At 39.6% G+C, this 26,199-nt stretch overlaps 1 protein-coding gene across 5 annotated transcripts in view; it reads right to left on the bottom strand.

Annotated features, from left to right (window-relative positions):
• SMOC1 (SPARC related modular calcium binding 1) overlaps positions 1-26,199 on the bottom strand; it is a 166,714-nt gene that overhangs the window by 49,320 nt on the left and 91,195 nt on the right. For all 5 annotated transcript variants that reach the window (XM_039705088.1, XM_039705087.1, XM_039705085.1 and 2 more), the window contains 2 exons: positions 20,590-20,689; positions 18,059-18,106 (listed from right to left, as the gene is read on the bottom strand). In XM_039705088.1, the coding sequence (XP_039561022.1) occupies positions 18,059-18,106; positions 20,590-20,689 (148 nt within the window). The remainder of the gene's footprint in view (positions 1-18,058; positions 18,107-20,589; positions 20,690-26,199) is intronic.

Here is a 26,199-nt window from a genome sequence, read left to right as displayed (position 1 = left end):
ATCCACTGAAGTAAAGGACATTGACAGAAATGAGACACCCTGTTGTCGTGTTCCTCTTCATCACTGTATTTGGTTTTATGCTAAACTGCAAGTGTAACAAAAAATACTAAGAAGAAAAAATACTCACCATTCCTCAGTCAGCTCTTGTTCTGAGCTTTTCTATTACTGGGCATTACCAGTAACCTGGATAAGCAGTATTTATTTTTTCTAAAGTTTGAGCAACTGATTTGGAAAAAAATCCTGAATATTTCTTAAATTATATGGAGGAAGGTTTTGCCCTTTAAAGGCTCTTTGGATAGAAGTAAATAGCTGATCTGCACTTTCAGTGTTAGAATAGGTTGCTCTGCTTTTGCAAGACTCCAGGAGCCACAGCTATGTCTTGTTACTTATTTAGGATGGCACTTTACAATGTAACAAAACAGTGAACAGAAGGTAATTAGCATGACTGGCTTTAAAGATTGAGAAGGCAACCACAAACTGCTGAAGACACTCATAAAACAACTAGAAAGGTGAATAATTCTCAAGTTATACAAAACAGGAAGAGACCTGGTGTTAAAAAAAGACCAGTGCAATAATAAGTTTCTTATTGCTCTCATGAATGCTTCTGCACCAAGTAATTACAGAATTGCTTTTCAGATTTAAAGCAGCAACCTGGAAGCCAACAATGGGGGAAAATCAGAAGTCGATCTGAGCCACAGCACTTGATCCAAATCATTATTTGAAATTTGGCAGAACACAGGATGGTTCAGGTTCAGGGGAATTCTTTCACATTCATGTATGTACAAGGAACACAGCAGCAATTACAATTTGTCAAATACGTTCTTCTTAAAGAGAATTCTGCAGCAGCTTTTGTATGAAGTTAGCCATTAAGCTACTGGAGAGTATTAAACAAACCTTTCAGTTCAAAGCTATTGTTTAAGATAATCTCAGTAAAATGGCTCAATGGATTACACAATCATTTCCTTACTGGATTACTAAAGCCAAATTGTCACTAAGTCCACATTGTAGCAGCACCCAGCACAGTATTAAGGGTTTTGCAAATAGAGAGAAGTATAATTACTCCCCTGTTGTTCAAGGAAGTACAGTTCTTTCATCACACATACAAGAAAAAAATGCAATAGGCAAGAGCCCTGTAATTACATTCACCATATTTCAAAAATCAAAAGCCAGGGATATTTCTGATTGTTTTTTAAAGGTCATGAAATAGTCAATAAAAGACAAAAATTGCACTTCATTAAAAACACCATGCTCACTTCCCAGCTGCCAGCTTCTTACTCTGAAACTACCAATTTCTTTCCTTAAACTGAAGAATTCTCAGCAAGTCTCAGTGTTCCAAATTAGCTTACATCAAGTTTCACTGCTGTTCCCTCACAGCAGAAAAACCACCCTAATACTTGCCTGCTCTTACTTGATTTTTCCTCTCGCTCAATACTCCGTTTGTCACACTGAACATTTGTTCCACTGCTCTGTTCGCTCCTCACAAACAAGGCATAAGTTCTATTTTACCTGAAAGTTTTGAAAAACAATTTGTATTCCTTAAATAAAAACTTCAACGTAGAACAAAACCCTTAACTATTCCAGAGGCCTAAGGTCTCCTGTGACACTATATGAGAAGTACAGAATACTGTTACTTTGGGTACAAAGGTAATGAAGTATGTTCACTGGGTACAGTCTCTTCCTTTCTTCAAAGAGCTGTTAAATTCCACACTTTCAAAAGAGGCATGCCACTGCAATAGTTCCTTATACACAGCATGTCACAGAGATTAAACAGATCAAGTGTTACTTCCTAATCCCTCTAGATAGCAATGCTCCCAGATCAGAACTCATGTAATTCAGAACCACATCCCTTGGCTGCAAAATACTTTCAGAGCCTTGAGGAGGAGTTCACTGGCATACTTCTCTTCCAAGTTTTACAACCCAGCATGAATACTCACTTTCTTTTTCCAAGACCACTGTCTACAGACAGTATCACTCAGCAGAATACCTCCTCATTGGACATTTTAAAGCTATAAAACTCCTCTAGTAAGTGTACTCTTCCTAGGGTACACTTGCAAAAGTTGACAGCAGATTTTTCTGGCTCAACTGCTGTCAACTTTAAAATGGTATTTTTATCTTGCCTCAGGACAAGAGTGAAACAGGCAGGTCTAAATAAGATTCCCTAAACCATTTTCACGTTAAGCTATCTTGGATATAAACTAGAATTCCACTACTACTATAAGAAGCTCATAAGCAAGAACAGTTTTTATTGCACTTGACTGACATTGACTTGAAACTGGGACAATTACTTGCACATCCTGATCTACTACTAGTGCTGGGCAAGAACTCTTTATGGTCTCACTAGAATACCCTCCCCATGTCTTGTCCTTGCAAAACATCTAGCAAGCATCCACATCTGCAATGACTGTAGTGTACACTGGGGTTGGGGGAGAAGGAGATCCAGTTCATGCAAAGGACACCTGTTAAAGTGACCATTTTACTCTGAGTGACAAGCACTAGGCCATGAGCAACTTAGATTATGTCAGGAGAAAAATAAACTCCTTGACATAAAAAAGCATTATTCCTATGGAAAAATGTGAAGTAATTGCCTGCTGCTGTGAATTACCATTCTCAACTCAAGCTACCTAATGGAAGGTGCAGAAAGGGGAAAAGTTAGGAGATAAAAGTATGCTGAAGGTATACTGAAGGTTGATGTTGCTGGGGAAGCACATAGGTCTTGGTCTGCTAATGTGAAGATGCAAGTACTCAGATTACTTGTGCAGTGAGTATATTTTTCCTGGGTAGGAGATGTGATGTGGGAGGCTAATGTTCTCTTCTGACTGGAATCCATGAGGCAATCTGTAAACATTTTTTTTTAATTTTGAAGATCACAGGTGTTTATGAAGTCCATCATCCAGGCTATATACAAAATCTAATCTTTTTTGAAAGCCTATAGGTTGAACATCAATGATTCCCAGACTTGAGTCAGACTGATAGAATAAGCAGATGACAATTTTAAGTGCATAGTTCTGCTCTGGGAAGAGGCAGCCTTCTTCCAGTGTCAAGTGGTTCCTTCACTTACCATCATCTGGTTTTGGCTGAGTCATTAGAGAGCACAGCTGAAGCTAAATTGGTAACTTAGAGCACAGAGAACCAGGACAATGAGTGAACTCTTAGCAGGTCCTGTATGATGCAGCAGTCCACCCTTAGCAAAGATGTCAAGCCAACAACAAGAGAGAAGAGCTGACCTAGGCTCCAGTACTCCTGAGGGACTCAAGTCATACATACTCATTCCTGCAGCTTTAGTAGCTCTGGTCAGATGAACAAAGAGCCACCAAGTCAATTAAGCTCCTTGTATCCATGCAGCTCCTGAATCTTGAAGATGCAGTTTTGACTTTGACATTTCTATGTATTACCGCCAGATCCAGGGTATTTTAAGTATTAAAAAAAAAAAAGAAGAAGAAAAAAGAAAAAAGACAACAAATCTTGTGTTTTGTGTTTGCACTACATGGGGTCTTAGACAAAAATACATGTCCCTTCTAGTATTGCAGAGGAGGAGCAAATTGTTGCCTTAACCACAATCCTTCCCTAAATTAAATGAAACAATTTCAGCAAGTCATAATTAATTTAATAGTCTATGCAACTTTTATGTACAGACATATATTGCCAACATAAGTGCAGAAAGTTAGCATTTATTCAAAGAAATTCCTTCAATCTGGCCAAACAAGGTAAGTTTTTGCAAGCAGCTGAAACACACCAGTGCAGATAGACTCCCCTGCCAAGTTTTCACACTCCTGTCCATAAAATCATTTAGGTTGAAAAAGACCTCTAAGATCATCAAGTCCAACCACTTCTATGCATGGAGATCCCACAGCTGTTATGAAAAAAACCCAGCTTTTTAAACCAAATCAGCAAAAGCCACGTTCTCACTCTTTATTGCTTTAATTTTAAGAAACAGCAGCAATGTGCTGCCTTTGGATAGATATAACAACCCCCAAACACTTGGACGTGGACAAGTGAAGTAAAATTTTGCTTAAAAAGGGGAAAATATGCCTAAACATTCAAGGGCTCTGTAGGGCTTAATGAGCTCCTAACTGCAAAGGTTGACTTGCACTGTCACTGCAGTAATTTTTCTCTTCCTATGTCATCTATTCTGTATGCCATATGGATATGGGCAGCCTTTACTTCAGCACTGCATTCCAGATATCAATCAGATAGGATAAGGAGCCTTTCCCTGTGCCTTCTGGAAGGCATTAGTTCCCCCCCCACTTCCTTCTCACATCTCCCTCGCAGGTGCATCAACATGAAAAAAGCCACTGAAGCCCCAAGGACTTTGTGGTCCAATGTACTCAGTGTTTGTTTGGCAGCACAATTCTTCGCCCTGCAAGAAAGCCTATCCCATGCACAGACAGCTGGAAGTAACTCTGACCCCTGTGACACAATTCAAAGCCTCCTCTGTTTGGCTTTTTGATTCCTGATTGACACACTCACTGCCAGGCAGAGATAAATGCTGCTGGGAGGACAATGTTGATCTGCTCGACTATTCTTGTGAAGGACTTTTTCAGAATAATAAACAAAAAACACTGGTGTGCTTAAGTGTCTGAATAGAACTGGAGGTAGACAGAGAGGGGAGTGGAGTGCTTTACAGAGGCTGGCAAGTCGACTGAAGAGTTAATTGTCTGGGTGTACAATGAGTTTATTCTGATCACAAACAAAGAGCTCCCTCTTCCTGGGTCTAGTCCTTCAAAAGCAAATGTGTCAAAAGCAGTCTGGAGCAGCACTCATTAATAGCAATGCTCTAGTCTCTGGGGTTCAGTGGCTTTAAAACTATTGAATCTTGAGATTCAGGCAGAATCTCTCTAAAATCCAAAGTCCTTATTTACTGCCTAAGTTCTAAAGGGAGTTCTACAGTAATTAGCCAAAAGAAACCTCGCCTCTAACCTCTCAGTCTCTGCATTCTTTAAACAGCTTCTTTTGAAAAATTAAGACATAGCAAGGTATTACCCTTCAAACATAATGCTGTAGACACCTTCCCCAACATGAGATCCAGTTTTATATTATTTCAATTATGTGTCATGTAAAAGTGACCCTTAATATCTCATACTTGGAAAGATACAAAATCCCAGCCCACATCTGGATGTGTATTTCAGAGCTTGCACTATAACAGGTCAAACCAATACAACGTCCAAAACCACCCCCTGCCTCTGGGGAAGTTCAGATCCAGATTCAGATTTAAACTTTGTAGGTTGAACCAAGCCCTTAAGGTAATTACCACTTAAAATACCTGACTCCCTTGTAAGTTGTGCAAACCTTTCTGGGGAGAAAAAACATCTTCCTAGTGCTGCTGCATGGAAGACAAGGCAGCTGAAAACCGAGCCATTAGACTTCACCACTTTGATGGCAAAACTCCTAGGGATTTTGGTGCCAATGCAGAGACACTACATGTTACTTGAACAAGCAGCAGCTACAAAGATCAGAGAATTAAGCTGAACTGTTAGTGAACTTTCTCATCAAGCAAATTTGCTTCACTACTTGTGAAAAGTTGTTGTTTTAACAGACCTACAAAAATCTATCATTCCAAAGCACATTTTTCTCAAGTGTATGGGCACGCTTCCGAGCAGAAGACAAGCTACCTGAAGATTATTAAAGCCATTATTTAAGAGCACTCACCTAATTCAAGCTTGAGACTCACCCTCTGCTCTCCCCTTTCTCAAGCTAAAATCCCCAATATAGCGCAATCAACTAATTTAGGAGGACAGAAGGGAGCCACAAGTTTGTGTGATCTCTCTTTTGTTCTACTGAGTAATAAGTGAGAGATTCAAAACCTCAAAAATAAGATTTCTTGGTTTGCAGCCAGTTTCTCTCCAAACTGTAAACAGTAAACCACAGTCTTAACCAGCTTTGCAGGCCTGGACTTTTGGACAAGAAGCAGCAGTACCCCACAGGTAGCCTGAGTACTGATGTAACTCAGAATAAGGAACCTGTACACAGTCCTGTTGTTTAGAACCAGAATTCTCAGTTCATTTTTGGGCCAAACTCCAACACAGAGATGATCTTCTCTACAAAAGCAATTTGTACATAAGATATGGGATAAAGAAGCACATGACCAGATCTTAGTTTGGTTATCAGAGCATTTCTGAGGTCAAATGCAAGGAAGCTTAAATGGAGAACACCTGTCACTGCACATAGATTTACCTTCCTGCAGTCTTACACTGTTCAGATTTCACAGCAAAACTCCTTCCCAAACGGCAAAATAGGTCTCTTCAAAGATTTGGAAATAACAGGAAAAATAAATGCCCAAAGCCAGATTTGAACCTTATCTGTTAAAAAGGTGAAGCAGGTAATAAAGGTCAGGTTACTTTTGAGACCATCTTCAGTTTAGATTTGCACAAAAAGCTTTCTTTTTGATCAACATGGAATCACTGTCAAGCTGTGAAGACATTGTCCCCACTGTATCCTCCCCCACTTGCAGAGGCTTCTTATTCACACCCTTCTGTAACAATCCCAGCAGCAGTTTTATTCCTTAAGCAAACAGAAATCATCCTGTGACTTAGAAATACATGGTCCTGTCATCCAGCTCTGACTTATAGAACTAAGCCTCCAGTTATGCCACTGCCTCAAAGATAATGGCAACTAGGTTGCCAATTATTTTAATTGTCTTAAGTAAAAAAACCTTTACTTCACCTCCAGAGTGGCTCAAATTCCAGGAGAAGGAGAAAAGAAAAAAAAAAAAAAGAAGAAAAAAAAGAACCTGCATATCCATTCAAATGCTCTTGAGGGAGCTGCTATGATACAAGTAATTTTTCTTAATCTACCATTTCCACTCTATCAGATTCAAGCCCTTCTCTCTTTGAGCTTAGTCCCTCTCTTCCATCATAGGTAAAGTACTGCAATTCTTTGGAAGAAAGGACTATTTCCCTGGCATTGCTATATTTTTCTATCCAACTGCTGTTCTGGCTACATTACTGAGTTAAAAACCAAAATGTTCTCCTTTTTTAAAGTACTGTATAAACTATACAATACTTTTAGCTTGAAAGATGACCGTATTCCCAATCCCATGGTTTCAAAATTCATTCTTTTACTTTGTTCATATATCTTCTGAAGTAAGTTATGCAGCAGCAGGGACAACACTAAAATCCCTCTTTGGATTAGAGTCCATTAGCCCCACTGAACAGCTTACCTAGAAATGCAACATATAAGTGCCATATATTGACTTGTATGTTTATTTCACAATACTAATGAATAATTAAGATAATTTCAGATCATAGTATCTAGCAGCAGCCAAACTATGAGCCCATCCTCACCAGCAATGTAAGAATGTTTAAAACACTATAGTTCAACTACTTGTTGGGAAAGGAGAAGGGGAACAAAGCCCAGAGTCCCAGCTCTGCTTCTGTCATCTGGTAAATTTTCAGACAGGATCTCAGCCTGCCTGTCATTGCAGACTGATGTTTCACAGCTGCTAGCAATGTTCTGCACACTAAAGAAATGAACCTCGACCACCATGGAAAGTGGCTCTTCTCCTTATGAACCAGCAACAATTTCAGTATGTAAAAAATCAGCTACGACAACACCTGGGAAGGCTATTGGAATGCCTTCAAAACTAAAAAACACACACAGGCTGCAGAAAGAGGCTCCCAATGGGAGCAAAGAATATTTTTCATTCAGCTGTGTACTTAAGCTGTCCTTCAAGAGTCTAATGCCATCCCCCTACCGAGACACACACCTGAGGGGAAATGGAGACACAGCTAAAAGAATCAGGGGGACTAAATGGTTTTTTGGCATGCTCATAACACATAGCACCAAAAACTACCTATTACCAAAAATCACGACTACCTAACACATTTGCTGAGGAATGATGACATATTTACCAATTACCAGTGGCAGCTGGCTGTAGGGATGGCAGTCAGTTTCAAAGCAGAGTCTCCAAGGCTCATTTTGACCAGCAGACACCTTCACAGGTCAAATGGCATAGAAAAGCTTTGCTGTGGTAAATACAACCCAGCAATTACACAGCTGTAAATCCAGCACTTCCTTTTTTTCTACAGAAAAGGATCAAGGTAGTGAAGATGAGGGGAAGAACTGAAATGACCTTATTCTTCAGGGAGATTAACAATTGAAAGGAAATAAGCTGTAATAAACACTGAATAAAGAATTAGGCTCTATGTCTGTGCAATAAAAACTGCATCCAAGTGCATATCAATATAAGCTACAACCAAATTATTTGGAAAAGCTGGTGCCAATCCATAGAAGGGATATAAGGCCATCTTCCTCCAAGAAGGAGCACTGTCTGTATTAATGAACTGAGGAAAGGGAGGTGAATTAGAAGAGGCAATGTAATACATGGCTGCTCCAGAGTCCTGGCACTAAGCTTCACAGGGAAACTAGAGAGAAGAGGCACAAGACAGAGAAACAGACTAGCAATATTATACAGGCTGGGTAAATCACAGTCAGCAAAAGCTGGTCTATAGACTGTAAGGAGTGCTTGTTGGTGGATTTGTTTTTTTTTTTATCCAAAGCAGAAACACCTCCAAAGTGTCAGTATTACTTACACTGTAGAGTGAGTGATGAGATCAAAAAAATCAGCAATAGCTAGCACTGGGAATGTTTAAAAATAGATTGAAGGAGGGGAAGTAAAGGAAGAGATGCTTAACATTTTTATAGTTTCGTACTTGGTAGAAGAACTTTTTTATTTCTCACCCTGTAAACACTACAAGTATTATAGATACTGCAGAATTTTAAGCTACAGTATCTTAATTTTGAACCATCTTCCATTTGGCACACTGCCTTGAGTGACATTTGAAATAAAACAGGGATCAGAAATGTTTCCACACAAAGAAATATTTTGTTTAAGGCACCATATCTCATAGCAAGATTTTTAGCATTTGACATAGCCCTACACTTTGAGCAAAGTTTGCAAAAAGCTCTATAGCACTGTCAACAGCTGCATGATCACTGCTGGCAAAAGCAACAACCACCTTATGATTGTTTAGTTTAGCCTCTCTGGTTTTATTCTACCTACAATATATCACTTTTTTTTTCTTCTTTTCCAGGAGCCTCTGCTTTGATGTGAAGTATTCTCTGTCTCCACATAGCCCAATAGACACCCCCTCCTCAACTACCTCCCCTGAAAGGCTGCTCAAAGTCCAAAATCAACTACCACCTTGTCACTTCTAAGCTGTGCAAGGGCCCAGATAGCTGCAGCTGTGGAAAAGGGAGCACATCTGAAATGCCCACAAGAACACTGATTCTGATTAAGAAAAAAACCCCAACAATTGTTTTGCAAGCTTTATATAGTAATAACAAGACCCCTAGCTTTGGAAACCTTTCTGAAGCTAGCTGGTAATACATGGTGAGCTGGGGCACGAGGTGTGGAAGAGTGTGGTTGCAGTACCACACTTTCTTCCTTCTCTCCCCAGTATCACTCACATTCCCTTTCACTCCTCTCCTTCCAGCTCTGGTTTCTTCAAGGTAAAGACTCTATAAATTCTCCCACATCTTCAAGGCCTATAAGTGGGGGGTTGGAGACAGCAGCAAATTTGCCAGATCAATGGCCATTTGAAATTCAGACATATGGCTGAAGCCCTACAGCTGCATGTGTTAATTACCACACGTGTCCCCTGTAAAGCAGTCTGTTAAACACAAAAAGAAAACAGAAGAGAAAAAAGCCTTTCCAAGGGATTAAGTAAATAGTCTAAATTTTTGACCCTGCTCCCCCAGACACATGCCTGTGTATAAGCTGCCTTCCTTTCTCCCAACACCTGCACACTGAGGAAGCACAAGACCCCTGCCACCTCTAGCCATGTGCAGCCAACCCATCTCAGAGTGTACTTTCCCCCTTCCAGCTCCTCATTTCCAGCTTCTTCTCTCGCCAGCCCCTCTCCCTTTCTCCTTTAGAGGACTAATTCCTGGCTGACAACCAGACTAGCCTTGGGCTTACAATACGCCTTTTCATTTCCTCGCAGGCAAAGAGAATGGATACCTCACTGTTATATCTGTATTGCATGTGTGAAAATGAAGAAAAAGGAGGGGAGGGGGAATATATGTTTTTCCACTGCTTGTTTCCACAGTTTTTTTCCTCCCTGGATCATTAAAGAGGAGTGTCAGAGCTTTAGTGAGTGAGCACAATTTTGCTCTCTAAATACATAGACCCAGCTTTTTCACCCCAGAATCTGAATATTATCAAAAGGAGGTTTTCTATTTGATTATGACACCAAAGGGACAGTTCTTCACTGTGAGGGAAGGAATGGAGAAGAGAGGGAATCAAGTATGGTAACAGTACCTGGAAGGACCTCCAAGCGATCTAATGCGTTTCAGAAGGAAGTGTGTATGTACAGAATAAAGCATCTCAGTGTACACAGGGCATAAGTGACAACACATTCTAAACATTAACATATTTTTATTTCAAGGTGAAGGTCAATCTTCAAGTTACAGACTGTCAGACATCCACAGGTGTATTGTTCAAAATGAACCAGAGACAGCTGATTTTAAGAATCATCTCATTTAATGGCATATTTGTGAGAAGCTGAACAGTCAAGATGAAACCTGTCAAGCCCTTACACAAATTGCTTTGCTGCAGCACCTGAAGGTCCCATCAGAAACTGAGCACCAGGCTGAGCCCAGGAACATGTAATAAAAGACACAACACTGCCCAGAAAAATTCAGTCAGTGGGGAAGACTTCTTCCATCCTTAGCCTTTATCAAAGCATTTTGCAGTGCAGCTCCCTTGCTGTCAACATAGAACAAAAGTCCAGATGAGCACACAGAGGAAAGCTGTTATTACAGATAGATCTGTTGTAAAGAAGCTTTAATTCCCTTAGGTGCCATCTCAGGAACTTGAACAAACATTGAGGTTGTCGCTCCAGCTTCTCTCTACCTTATTTAAGGGCACACATGGTCTGCATGCATTCAAGATTTCCCATCACAATTTCATAGTTTATTTCTCTTATAGAGAAACTTTGACAGAGCTCATGGGGCAAAGGAGTTGAAAGGAAAGTATTTCCAGCCCCTTGACCAAACACCTGCACCACGACAAAACACATTTCCTGGTGCATTACTCTGATTTGAAAGAAAACAACACTAACATTCAGATGTCTAGATTGTACAAAGCATGCGAAGAATAATGCCAACAACTCTTAAAAAAAAAAGGTTTTGAGCCTACATAAAGTATTTTAACAACAAAACCAACTGACAGACCCCAAAGTTGTTCCATTTCTCTGCAAGCTGTAATGATCAGACACCAGAAATCCATGTATAGCACATAAACAGTTAATAATAACTTAATAGATGTTGTTTAATCAATTGTTAGTCTACTTATTAGATCTACTCACCAGGTTGCTCAATACTATGACTTAATAATTTAAAAACCTTTACAGCTGTTCTTAAGGCATTACAGACAGGACTTGTCTGTAGATTGCTATAATAACACTTGTAAACTACAATTTTATTAAGTCATATTATATAGACTAAGCTACCGATTGGAACTGCTACTTTATAGATGAAAGCAGAATTCTTGCATTGTATCAAACAAAATACACTTTAAAACAGAATTTGCCTTCTTTTATACTTGCCAATGAAACTTTCTTCAGTCTCAAATTTGATACATATGTTCTGAGGCCCACAAAAAAGTCTTGATGAAAACTAAACAATTTCAGACAAGGCAGCGATGTGAGGAACCAAAGGGATTTGTTTTAGTTCTACTGTTTATGTAACAAATTTGAAGTTTTACTTCTAGACTTTAATATATCAAAAATCTGTTTGCTTCATGTGATATATCTAAGCGCTTTTAGAACATTGCTCTGGGAAAGTTATCCAAAATACACAGTATTGTAAAATTACATTCCTCTGTTTTCAAAAAATTGATCACAATTCCCATTTAAAAGCTGGGTTTTGCTATATAATAAAATCTGTTATGTTGGCAAACTACAGTCTACTATACCTGTGAAATTGACTTGCTTTCTACAGTTACATTTAACTGGAACTTAAGAAATACTTTTCTAGATGATATACAGTATAGAGACAGCAATAGGAATCAGAGAGAATTCTGACTATTTACAAGCTGGCAAACCTACTGATTAAGTTAATAGTATTTTTTACAGAACTATTCTTGTAATAGGGAAGCAAACTTCAATTCTACTGCTAAGTTTGCTTGGAAATAAAAATATGAGCTAACCAAAATCTTATGTGCTACAAATTCCATCTACAGAAATTTTGCTCACAGCTCACTTGAGCTATTGCAGGACTGCTTTTTTTTACACTAACCTCCCCTTAACTTCTCAGTCAACTAAGCTTTTATCCTAGTTTCACGAAAAGCAGCACATATTCATGTTTTTCCCATAGACTGTTTCCTAACTCCCTGACTTTAACAGGGTAGACTGAGAAACTGCCACCATCAATATGTGGTAGAACAAATCAAGCTTTTGCACATCTGAAGGACTTGCAGCACTCCTGTAGCACACACACATAGCAAACTGGTTGCTTTCAGGAAGCAGGCTTATTACATATGCATAGTAGAGTCTGAATTTCCACTGAGCTGCACTACACACCCAGCTCTACCCACAAGCATCAAATTGTTTGTGCACATTTTCAGCACACGTGTATCTTTTACCCATGAAAGATCTGAAAAACACCAGTCCTAGTCTAGGAACATCACATGATGAAGCTAAAACAGTTCAGAAAATGATACTTGCATGAAAATTCTCCATCCGGATTTCTAAATTAGTATATATTTTTAATTAAAATATATACATTAAACATAAGGGATCCAGATGAATTCTTTGGGTAGCTCTGCAGACTTGCTACCTGCTAATGTTCTACAAGAAATTAAACACGAGATGGTGTTCACCAACTAGAACCATCACTTGACTTCATACTTCCTCGGTAAACTTGTATTTACTTCATCTTATCGATGAAGGCCACACAATATTTCTCTTTATTTGCTGTATTCTCCACTAATTGCTAAAGACACCAATGCATTTTCTCAGTGTTTATGAGGCTGGAGACACAGCTGAAGCTCAATCTGTGTAACAGCACAGTTGTGTTTCAATACAGTTTCAATATAGTATCGTGTTTCAGTATAATATTGTATAATATTATTATATTATAATAAGTATGATATTATTATATTATTATATTATAATAAGTATAATATTATTATAATATATTATAATAAGAATAGTATTATTATAATATTATTATATTATATTATAATAAGTATAATATTGTGTTTCTATATAGTACTGAGTTGAATCCAGAAAGACCTGGAGAAAGTGAAGACCAAAGTCCCAGTCTGATGTTTTAGTCACATTTCAATTTGGCAGGTATTATCTGTCTTCTGTGAGACATCCTGTGGAGGCCACATGCTCCTCTCCCTGCAAGCTGAGGGCAGGTGAGTTAGGGCCAGCTGCACCTGACTTCTTACCACCAGCAGACACAGCTTCCAGGTCCCCAGGTACAAGTGGCTCCATTTATTTTCCTCAGCACAAGCCTCCTTCGCCTGGGTTTGCCTGAGGAGAGTGTTCGCCCTTTACCGCTCAGCCTAATTACTGACTCACACTAATGGCTCATTACTGATTCAAATTGCTCAGTCTCTTGGCTGCATAACTGGGCCATTAGCATTTTCTAGAGGTAAGACTCTTGGAAAAAAGCACGAAAAAAGCCACAGAATGGGCCAACTAGCCCACAATTGCAGCCCAGAATTTTCCTGCCAACAAAGCCTGCCTTTAAACTAATTTCTGACAGTTAAACCCACAAAAAGGAACCCAATTCTACATGTTTAATTGGCAGGAATTTCAAGTTGCTCATCTTAGGTTTCTCAGCAGGAATTTCAAGTTGTTCATCTTAGGTTTCTCAAACTGTTTCACTGTTTTCTTGCATGCTGCAAACTCAAAGAGAAAAGGTTTTTTGCAGCTCCATACGAGAGTCATGTCAACATGTAAGATAGTGAGTGTACAACAAGCTCAGCCTGGGCTTTGCTCTTCTGCAGGGCCATTACATTTCACCAACAACTGTTCAGGCAATTGCAGATGCTATTGTCAGCTTTTGCAATAGGGAAACAAGACAAGTCAAAACAGGCCTGGAACATTTTGCACTGCTAAAGACTTTATACAAGAAAAAGGGAGTTCATATCACTCAAGACTCTTCATGACTGACACTGAAAGGTACTCCAGCCCAAATTTACACTGCAGTTGTATCACCTTTAAATCCCACATTACTGGGATCCATCCTTTTCCATTTCCTTCATTCAGATGGTTTAAAAATGGTACCATACAGTGTCCAGAACAGTAAACTAGCACTAATGAACCAGTATCCCCGCTTCAATATACTTCCTCTTTGCTCACTTTTGATTTTCTGTTTCCAGTTTTAAGACGGAAGACCAGGTGAATTTACAGAGATAAGCAGTTACATGGTTGTTTTTTACATCCCTCTGATTCCTAGGCAGACTACTTTTAAAACCTTCTTGGTGACTGTAAAAGACACTACTCCTGATTGCAATATGCTAAATCTGAGCTAAAACCCCAACACTTCCCAGATAAAGAAAATAAAACTTTATTTTGTTCCATGTTTACTTCTTTTGTCTCAAAGTATGGCACAATATCCCTGTGGCTGGAAAGGAATGCTCTGCATTCTTTAGGCAGGGAAGAAATCCAGTAAGGTTGGCTCCAAGGATGCCTTTCACTGCTTCTTAAAACATTAACAACATCCTAGTGGGAGAGACTGGGGAGATCCAGACCTCTAGAGGACAGCATGCATTTTCCTAGTGTCTCAGGATCATCAAACTAAGCAGCAACTGGAGAAAATTAATGCAAGAAGCTCCTTATGAGAAAGGACTGTACAAAGAGCAAAAGAAATCTGCAGGTTCTGGATACCCTAATCTCACAGAAGAGCAATTACATTTCTTGGGAACTTGTTCTTCACTTGTGGGAAAAATTCAGCACAAAAAGGACATTGGTAAGTGTCTGAGCTGAAAAGTCACAAAGCAAGCGTGCCCTGGAGGGCCTAGGTTCCCATTCCACCTCATGCAAACACACATCCATCTCCTCAGGCCCAGGTCTGCTCTGCCTCCCAGCAACTGAACACTTCTCAGACACAGAACAAATCAATATGGCCTATTTTAAAGTTTTAGGTTTGGTGCCAATTTAATTTGATTTAAATTACCTTATTGGGCAAATTGTATGATTAACTGGCATTGCATCATACAGCAACAGCAGCAATATAAAAATGGATAACCAGAGCACGGAATTTAGAAATAAGAAGTACCTCTTGCCAGCATGCTTGCCTGTTCTCTGTAGAAAGCTCCACAGAACCACTTTCTGGAACTACATGCCAAGCCACATGAACATAAAGCCATTTTGTTTTCTTCCCATCAGTAACAAGAGAGCCTGTGAGCAGAATCATGTGCTACCTCATATCTTCTGGTACTCCAAGAAGGTACTCTGGTACACACCTACTGAGCCCCAGAAATTAGAGCTCAACAGGAAGGAAAAGAGGGAAAAAGATCTGGAGAAAGAGTTATTACCAATAACCAGCCTTTTTCTCCTTCCAGTATTAATTTGTTTCTTCTAAAGGAGAGCTAATGTGCTAGTAAAGTCTTCATTTATTACCCAGCAGCATAAGCCTACCCATCCACGCTGTTTCTAAGGCAGAGCAGCCTCCACCCTTTTGCCCTGAAGACTTGAAAGGCACGAAGTTTATTAGCTCATATTTTACATTCCTGTATGAATGAGAAAAAAAAAAAATCACTTTTGAAAGTCTTAGCTAGTCTTTGTCTTCCTCAGAGTACCTATTCTGTGCCAGATATGCTCCTTGACTATAAGACCCTCACCCAGGGATGGAGAGAGGGGGGAGTCTGCTGTGCAATGGGAAAATTCCAAAAGCTCCCAAATCAGATGGCAGTTGCCCAAAGCGGTATCAGAAGTTTCCAGGCTGTGCCTCTGCAACAGAAGAGTCATCACTGACCCAGTGCCTGCTGGACCTCTCTTCATCCTGCCCCTTTTGTCACCTTGCAAAGGGCAATCTTTGCAGCAAGTGTCTGAACACCCAGATAGAACAAATAGTTATGTGCATGATGGCTTGCCACCAGTATTCAGAGAAGCCAGACCTGCAGCAACCACCTTGCTTCAAGAAAGCCAGGCTGTTCTTGATTCCAGCTTCCTTCCAACAGGACCTGATACCGGAATTTTGAATCAAGGTAACTTAAAGCAAGGAAAAAAAATGATAAGAAGGATGAATTCATCTTTAGATTAGTCATTTTCACACAAGATGAAAAAGTAATGCTGCGTCCATCAAATTTTAAACCAAATTATTACATCTTCTAAAAGCCCTCTTGATTTTCAAAGATCCATTAAATAGCTGTTCATAAGTATTTTTCTAACACAATGGAATAGGGCCAGACTTGCTTATGTGTGGGTTTCTAGCAGATATGAACAGATTCAGAACTGCAGGAGACAGAAAGTTTATATGACTGCTTGAAGCATTCTGGCCCAAAGGGAAATGTTTCCCCTTTGACAGCTACTGCACAGGACATTTCTGCAGCCACAGGACCAAGCATATCATCCTTAAAACAGGATGCCACAGGCAGCGCCAAGGAGAATCAATTTATATTACAAATTTTAAATTAGTTCATACCATTTACAGTTTTCTTTTTGCATGTTCCAACCCCTCAGTTAATAAAGGGAGTGCAGAAGAAAAAACAATTTCAGATGTTTTCCCCTTTTGCTCCTGTTTCTCATGAAATCCAATGTCAGCTGCTTTCAATTCTAGAACAGACCAGGACTACCCAGGTAAAAAGCCTACAAATAACTCCAAAATAATGCAGATTTCAAGAGCTATTTGATTTGCTTGTACTTCAGGCTAGACTGGCAATGATTGCATTAACAGAATTATAACCATGTGTTCAGGTGCCAATTACACATTAATGCATAATTAGAGGTTTAAAGAGACATGTCCTTACTTAAAATAAGAAACAGGCTTCAGCATTCAGTCTCAGCTAAGTAGTTTTCCTTGCATATTTCTTCTCCTTAACTTAAGCTATTATATACAAGCAATAGGCTGCAGAGCAGATGTGCTCAAAATACATCTCTACTCTGAATCCCCATTAAGTGTTTTCAGGACCTGATTGACATTCCAAGCATGGAAGATGTCCCTCAAAGTATTGGCATCAAAGTCAGTGTTTTCCTTCATTCTGAAGTGTCAGGAATAACTGGTTTACACAGTTAGCACTCAAAATCCTGCTTTGGTTATCAAAACAGGAACTTCTCCCAGGAAAGAGCATTCATCCTCACCAGCAGAAGTGAGGATGCATTCAGCACAGCTTTCCTGGAGTACGGAGATACACTCAAAAGCTGACTCTCCACTGGGGCTAGGAGGGGAAAAGGCTGAAAATTAGGGTGTGGAAAAGGCCTAAAGACATATTTGAGTGCTCCTCTATATATACTTCAGTGGTCAACCCTCCCAAAACCATTGCAGCAAATGCAAATCAGAGGACACAGGGAACAGCTGTGAATACTCACAGGAGAAGAACAATGACCCACCTAATGACTTGATCAGGAAGGGCAAGGACTGAAGACAGGAGTGTAAAGAAGGAGCATCAATGCCTGTGAGGTTTCCAAGCACTGGTAAGGTTTAATTCAGCACTGCTCCAATTAGCCAGAGAGTTTTATGCTCTGTTAAAAAACCCCAACTTTCAACACATACAAAGCCATAACCATGACACTGGCACTCCTGTTTCCCAGAATACAGATCATACTGACAGCCTTCCTAATTTCTAGGGATTTTACTGAGAAATGCTCAGCATATTACTTCAAGGTGAACAAGCAGAGGTTATTCTGGACCATCCATTTTTTGGGAAGCTCAGATTTCTTGTACTTCAACTTAGCTGAGAAGCACAGAGCAGAGAACACGCTTTTCTACTCCACAGGGAGCAGAACAGTCACCTTATTCCTCCTCCTGAAAGGGGAGCTCTAGTGGCACATCCACCCCTGCACCCTGGAGCTGGTTAGGAACCCATGTTCTGAGTTGTCTTAAGGGACTTGGCTGGGCAGCTGCTGTTACAAAAGTTGGTGAAGCACAGGACTCCACTCACCTTTCCTTCCCGAATTACCCTGGCTTGATGGTTTATCAGTTACAGAACCTAAAGTGAGGAAAAAAAAGAAGAAAATATATCCATTTAGATGCTGCATGATCACACAGAGCATATGCTGTCACAATAATACAGTCAATATCTCAACCCATAAAGCATCTATTTTACTTGTCAACAGTTCCATTTAAGACTCAGAGAGCCTGTGGCTTCAACCAAATTGAAAAGTATAAGGAAGTTTTATGCATGAAGACATTAAATTGGGATAAGGGTAAACAAGAAGTCTTTAGTAGCTGGATCTAGTGATTTGAAAGACTTCAACAGAGCATCATGTTAGTAAGAAACCTGGAATAAATCCAAGAGCAAGAAGGAAAGATCAGTAAGAGTCACTTCTTTCATTTGCAAATGTCAGGAAGAACAAATCAAAAGCAGATGGGGAGAGTGTGCAGGGAATGCAAGCACAGTATTCCAGAGGAAAGGGATTAAGTGGGACAATTTGCAGAAAATGGATTTCAACCAACCCCTGAACATCCCCAGCTGTTTGAAATGGGACACTGAATAAGATCCAGCATGTACTTGAACAGAACATATCTTGGGTTGTTTACTATAACTACGATCTTTACATAGTATATACGATTCTATGCTTGGTTCTGCACTCTGCTTTAGTGCTTCATCACAGTTTTCTACTAAAATTTGAACAGGTAATAAAAGCTTTTCAAATAAATCCATTACCAAAATGTATAGAAATCTGTGACAAGTTTTTTTGGTGTTTTTTTTTGTTTGTTTGTTGTTATTTTGGTTTTTTTTTTTGTTTTTTTTAATAGCTTTATACACAGGAAACTGATTCTTCCATGCACCATTACTACACAATTCCAATGATTACTGAACATTTAGGAAACATGGATCAAAAGTCATCTTTAAAGAAGGTAGCCCTGACAGCCCCAAGAATCTGATCAAAACAAACTCTAAAAAACTATTGCCTGGACACTTTCACTTGCATATCAGTTCATCACAGATCTACAGCTGAATTACAAGTAGTAAGCACAAACTCAGTCATCATATGTCTAACATCTGTGTCCTACAGTACAAAATGACTTCACTTTTCTGCAACACAATTTCATAAGCAGCACAAGACTAACTGAATAGATCAGTAAAAGTCTTAAACAAGCCCTACCAAAATGATATACTGGAAATGGTGTCATAGTGTCATATTCTAAAGGTTTAAGCCAAATTATTGTAGGATTGCACTAATAAAATAGGATATTAATTTTTTTTCTTTCCACATGCCTGTGAAAAACCAAGCATCTCCTCAAGGTACATTGGGTCACTGGTTCTCAGACAGCTCTCCCACTCAACTCAAACCCTTATGCAAGTCACTTATTACCACAAGTAATAAGTGCAAGTTTGCTTATTACCACAGAACACCCTACAGCCAAGAGGACACTGTATAAGGTGAGAAAAAAATCAAAATCCCAAAGGTTTGACTGCTGTCATGCTCCAACCTAAAGGGTAAATGCTGCAAGGTGTGACAGAACTATACTAAAAACCCCTGAGGTGCAGATTGTAGAGTATGAAGCCATGTGGCATCACTAAACATGTTATAACAAACTCCTATGCTTACTGCCTTTTCCTTCTTCTTTAATTTTTTGCGGGGGGGAGACAGGAAAGTGAGAAGGGCAGCACAATTTCAGTGTTGTCCTTCAATTCTCCCCAAAGTACAGAACAACCCTGCGTTTACTGTGGTGTTGTCACAGCAGGACTGTTCACAACAGCTCACAAAACTAGACTACTATTGGTCAGGGCCATATGAAAATCTGGAGCCCAACCTCATTCCACTTGAGCCATAGACTACCATATCAAATGGTGTGGAGGAGAAAAAAAAAATCTTACTCTTTTTTAAAGAAACTTATGGTTTTGGTCTCAATAAACTGCTGGGCAACAAAGTAATGTCAGGCTGAGTGCCCAGAAACACATCACTTAATAAACATGAGTAACAGCCCGGGTCTGAACCACCCTCTTGTGAGCTGTGGCGCAAGCCCAGTGTTGTCCACACCATGACACAAACACAGGGATCCTAAACTAAGCAACGTGGCCAAAAGACCCAAATTCATTATAACAGCAGGACCCCAGAAACTGACAGTTTTGCAGAGGACCACCTTCAGGAATTAACTGAAATCACTCTGTACAAAAAAATTACTCCATGTTCCACAAAATACAGCCCAAGAACCATTTCATTACAATATAGCTCATGGAAAAAAGTTATCCCATCTGTTCAGCAAATCTTTAGTGTTGGTGTACACAGCAACACTGGCTCTTGTCTTGGCTGCCACAGGTTGTCACCTTAGTGCTTTTTTCTTACTGAGCCTCGCAGAAGTGTCTGTATCCTAATTGCAGGGTGGACATGCCAGAGTCCAAAGTGCAGCATTAAGTGGGGTAAACTGGCCAAGTCACCTGGAAGATTAGGCTCTCAGAAGGATGCATTCACCCCAACCCTCTGGTTATAAAGTTAGTATTTGCTGAAGCCACTCCCACAGTACCTGAACATACAGGAGTTTTGTTCTGTACAGAAGAGCCGCTAATAGGCTTTCCATCAGGTGTCACACACCAGCAGTATCCAGTGTAGGTATGGCACTGCACCTGTTTAATAAAACAAAGAGCAGGCATTTCATTTCTCACTCTATCACCAACCACTTTATTATCATTCAGCATCTTATTGGAAGTCCCAACCCAGAGGAATCACAAACACATGCTTCAGGGCAACGAGGTCTTACAGAAGACTTCCTCTGATATCATTACCTTTTCTTCCCACACTTCCCCCCCACCCAAAGGAAGGAGATTTCTCCTACTCCAACTCCTGTAGCTGAAAATTCAGGAGGCAAAAGTTACAAGTAACCATCTGAGAACACTTTAGTTGGGAGATACAGCAGCTGTGTCTCAGTTCATTCCATCCTCTGCTACATCCCACTTACTATTTACTATTAAAAACTTGTCCCACTGCATCCCAGCTGGGTTATGGAAAGGTCACCCTATCCCAAATTCTATAGCCACTGCTTGAGAGCAGCATCTGTAGGCATTTCAGAAGCATTTTGTTCAGTAACATGACTGGAAAAGCACAATACTGACTTGGTTAACAAACCTTCTCCGGTAGATTAAGCTCTATTGTGTCATTATGTCAAACTACACAGATGGAGCAAGACCCAACATGCTTGCTCCTCATATATTCACGTGGACTTAAGAACATTTGAGGAAGGTTCTAGTGAGTCAAAAGGTACACAGTTTAAAATTCATCTTGATCGACTTTAAAGCTCTACTTCTGAACTGAACATCTAGAGTTGCCCAGTTCCTTCCTTCACCACAGAAAGAGACCACAATTACAAATTCAGATACAGAACCTCTCAAGTAAGAATAAATAAGTTCTGATCTAGCAGACTGATCTTCATAACATCTATGTAGATATTAATTCAGCACCACTAAAATTTCATTCAGCCTAACAAATCTAACAACATCCTTTGCCTCAGCTTCCAGAGTAGCCGGCAACTGGATGAAATTCAGGATGCCTTTGACATCTTTGAGATCAAAGTAAACTACCATTGTACAGGCATCTGTGTAAACACTAACCAGTCCCAAAATTCTTTCTAACCAGCATACTTTCAGATGGAGTTAAATGTGCACATCAATACCTTTAAATAGTAGAGAAGTGCATCCTGTTACTATAACCTAGAGATGGCTCCTTCAATACATTTCAGAAAAAAAGCCATTAAATGACACCATTTCAGAAGCTGCCTTTTATTTTACTTGTAAAATGAATTCTGACCGTTCTCTCTTTTTCCAAACAAGTTCATTGAAACCAATTTCCAATTCCAGTCCTCTTCACAGAGAAGAGAAAAGTGATGGGGTGTTTGTGCTGGTCCCCTCATTAAGGATCCTTCAGAGCAAAACCAGTCATTCCCCCTCGCTGACAGCTGGCTTCAATGCCCTAAGGTAGCGAAGTTTGTTCAGAGACTTAATGACAGTTTTTTTAAAAGGCTTTGAATATCACATAAAACATGATCTAAGAGCAATTATAACACAGTACGTCGTGTTTATCTTGGGTTTTACTTGTTTATCTTGGGTTTTACTAAAGTGCAAATCAATCATTTTGCCTCAAGCATTTACTTTTAGTAGCCAAAATCAACAGTCATCTCATGTACCCATGTTACTGCAGTCCCTGTCACTGCTATTTGCAGATTAATTTTTCTTCTCTCAATATATCACAATATTGATTCCAAATTACTCAAAAGTATTATGACTACAATAAGCAATAATCAAGTTAGAAAATATTTGTTATTGCTCAATGAAATCAACTGAACACTCAAAATAAATGTGATGGATCTGCTTGGGTTTGTGTTTAGAGTTTATCTTTGCTGATCACACACACACAAGACTGCATTCCCAACAGCACAAGAAGCAGTCTTTACATTGCATTAATTCTAAAAATCCTACCAAGGGATAGAGCTAAATGCCAGGATAGGGTCTCATTTTTAGGGCAAGACCATTCCATGTTACACTATATAAAAAAATCCAGTGTACCCAGCATTTAAAAAAACTCAAGTATTAGTCACTTGATAGTCCTTTAGCCAAGCCTTCAGAAAAATAAAGTACATGGCAGAGGAGTCCTGAAAAAATATATTAACATAAATTCAGGATAGATGCATTAACTAAGTATGTTATGTAACTCAGCTCAGTGGAGAGCTGCGAATTACACACACTCATTTATGCAAGCCAAGCACATTACATCCATGAAAAAAAGTGAAGTAATTTTGTAAATAACTAGGCTAAGAAATGCTAGTCTTCCTTGGACTGGTATCCCATGACCTTTCCCCCCGCCTTGGTGCCATTAAGAAAGAAATTGCCATTAAAAAAAGGGAGAAAAAAAATCTGAGACTGACAGCACTCAGCACTTTCACAACAACCACAACCATATGTTTTACTGCAGTACAAAAGGACTTCCCTTCTACAGATAACAGCTGCAATTAAAGCTCAGCCATTATCCCGAAGATCAGACATCTACCCATGAAGAATGGGCACTGCAGAAATCTCCAGAATCAGTGCAATTGTTTTTCCTGAATGTCCTCGCACTGAGACCTTTCAGCATGATACCTGACCAGGTCTCAGCACAATTCATAACAGGGTCATAACAACAGTGGCCTACAGCCTAGAGTTTGCAGCTTAAAGACTGGGAAAGAAAGTAAACTCTTCACCACTTACATAAGACTGGTATAACACTGAAAAAAGTGTAAAGGCAACAGCTGATCCAGTACCCTTTCTAAGCACTGTGTGTAAACAAACATAAAATGTCAACTATTTCAGAGCACCTCTGGCAGTAAATATCCAAAATTTGGGGGTTTACTTTAAAATTTTCCATTGATCTTATATTTGAGCTTTTATTTCTAAATAAAATTTCAATTGTCAACCCAAAATTCAACCTCATTCTCATCCTAGTCCCAAAGTAGTGAGAAACACTTATCACCAGGAAAGTAAGTATGCAAAAGCATGACAGATGTTTACTGCACAGATCTAATCTTCAGTTATTGAGTTAATTTTGACTCTATCAAAATACATGTTAGAAAAAGTGTGTTTGACTTTTTTGGCTCTCAGTCTTCTAAAGCTAAGCACTGAGGCAAAGGAAATACAATCTTATATACTAAAATACAATTTTATATACTTAATAGACTTGATTTAACCAAGCTGCACCTACAGAATGCCTGTTACTGCTGGAAAGGCACATGACAGAATTTGGTATCTCAGATTAACACACACCTGTCCAACAGCTGTATTGTAAGTTACACAATAGGAAATCAGGTAAATAAAACCTGTAAATAATTCAAGGTCTTCAACAGATTCCCCAATAACATCTACATATATTTTTTAAAAAATCTAATTGCATTTTAAAGCACTGCAAGCAGCCAAATCCCTGATCATGCAGAAGGACACTGTTCCTATTTTTCATGGAGAGATAGGTCATCTTACCTGTGTCTCAACTGAAGGATGAAAAGCATGAGGGACAAACCCAAGAAAAATTGCTCTATATCACCACTCCCCAAATTAAAAGTGTAGTAGCAGTTTCCCTATTCCACCCTGCCATTGCAATGTGTTAAATCAAACAGCAGCCAATATACTGGCCATATGATTAAACACCTGCTCTCAAAATTCCTTACAATATGTAAGCATTAAAAGAGTAGTCATTGGGTGATAACTCTGACTCAAGTTCCTCAGGGGGAAAAGAAGCCATTCTTTGGGTTTCTTCAGTATCTCACTGGCAATGCCAGAACCTGATTCTAAGTAAAGCTTCTAGACAAGCAAGCAGCATGCCTTTATAGCTATTGAACAAATGAGGATCAAGGGGATGTTGCTCAGATAGAAACTGGAAGTGAGAGAGAAATTGTATACACATATGATGGAGAGAACAGAGGCAAAGCAGAAATTCTGTGATGGCTGAAACCAGTTTCCATGGAGTTACAAGAAGAGGTAGTTTGCTTGAAGTAACCTTGGACAAGCACTGGCCTGACAACCGGAGTACTCAGACTAGCCTCTCACTGCTGTTCAGATGAAATGTTTAGCAACCCATTCCTATCCCATCATAGATGGGATTTCCTGGCTCCTTCCACAATGGAGGGTAGAGATGAGAAGGGAAGAACATTAATTCTGTACTGAAAGCTATACTTCTATGAGAAAAGAAAAAACACATCCAGGTTTTGAATGGCACTGCTGAGGCTAAGGGCAGGCAGCAGAGCTACTGACTGCACTCATAGCACCAGGCAAGGCTCCAAATCCTGGCTGCATCCAGGTGCTCCTTGTAAACACTGTAAAAACAGCTGAATAAATAGCTCCAAGCCAGCAGGTCATCTAGTCAGACCCAGGGAGCAGAAGCCAGTGTGACACAGCAATTCTTTAATCAAGTCTTTCCTTTGTTCAAGCCTCTGAGGCTCAGCTAGACAAGTCCTCTGAACCCAAGTTAGTGGTACACAACTGCACACTGGCCTGATGGCTGTTTATCTCAACTCTGCATGGTGATCCTCTGTTCTGGTTCACATGCCTTGCTGTAATGCTTAGACCCTTCATCTTGTTATACTTTTTGCTACATTAGGAGTCAGCTGATTATTGTCAGAAGCTACCTTAACTTTATAGGCAATTTTAAGGGAGCTATGAATTAGTCTGCATCTTGTGTTTCAGCCTCTTTGGGACTGCAGCCCCTTAAACAATTCTTGTCACTTTTTCTGTTCTCCACTCATATTAAATCCTTCACAAATGGTGTTGTGCAAATGTTCCCACCAGGGCTTTACACAGCACCCACCTCCCTCAAGTCTATGCACTACTCAAGAAATGCTTCCTCCATGGGAATTTCACTGTTCATATAACCAGGGAAAGAAATGATCTGAAGCAAAAGAATCTTAATCATGATCAAAGGCATCTCCATCACACACGCTGGCACATATGTTATTTTTAGTTCAGGAAAAGGGTCCTCAAGAGAGGCTTTCTGCTTCTGACACAGAATGTGACACTTTGAAGCTAAGAATGACCTTACATTGTCACCTCCCTTAAGTATGTCCACTCTCTCTTTAAGAGTTCCTTTGCTATCTCAACTGGTACTTCTTTGAAGAAATGCCATAAATAAGCAAAGTTCTTACCTCCTTACCCACTCATGGTTTATCTTTAGCATAACATACAAATGAGAAACACAATGAAAGCCACAGGAAGAAAGCAAGTGTTTAAGCAGCAAACCTCCAGAGCAGTACTCACAGAAAGCTACAGCTACTATCTTTTATAGAAGGGATATCTTTTAATTTAAAAAACCAGAACTACCTGCCATTTAAAAATCAGATGCTTTATAAAGAGTTTTTTTAATCTAGCAAGATAGACTGTGTTCTTCTGAAAGGAGAGGTGAATTCTTTGAGAGCTTAGTATTGCTGGAATCTGAACACTGAATAATGGAATAACAGACAGCATCCAGGGAATGAAGGACATGTCTACACAGTACCTTGCTGCATTAAGAAGTGAGTTTGTAATTCTGCCCAGCATCATGCTACACTAGCCAATACAGAGGAGCAGACTTGGATGATAATGTCACACTGAAAGCTGAAAGGGTTCCCCACATCTTTAGAAAGGGC

Source organism: Passer montanus, unplaced genomic scaffold (assembly GCF_014805655.1).
Source record: "Passer montanus isolate IOZ18808 unplaced genomic scaffold, ASM1480565v1 scaffold18, whole genome shotgun sequence".
In the NCBI taxonomy this organism is placed as follows: domain Eukaryota; kingdom Metazoa; phylum Chordata; class Aves; order Passeriformes; family Passeridae; genus Passer; species Passer montanus.
The sequence above is the reverse complement of the archived record's forward strand: the minus strand, read 5'-3'. Positions and strand labels throughout refer to the sequence as shown.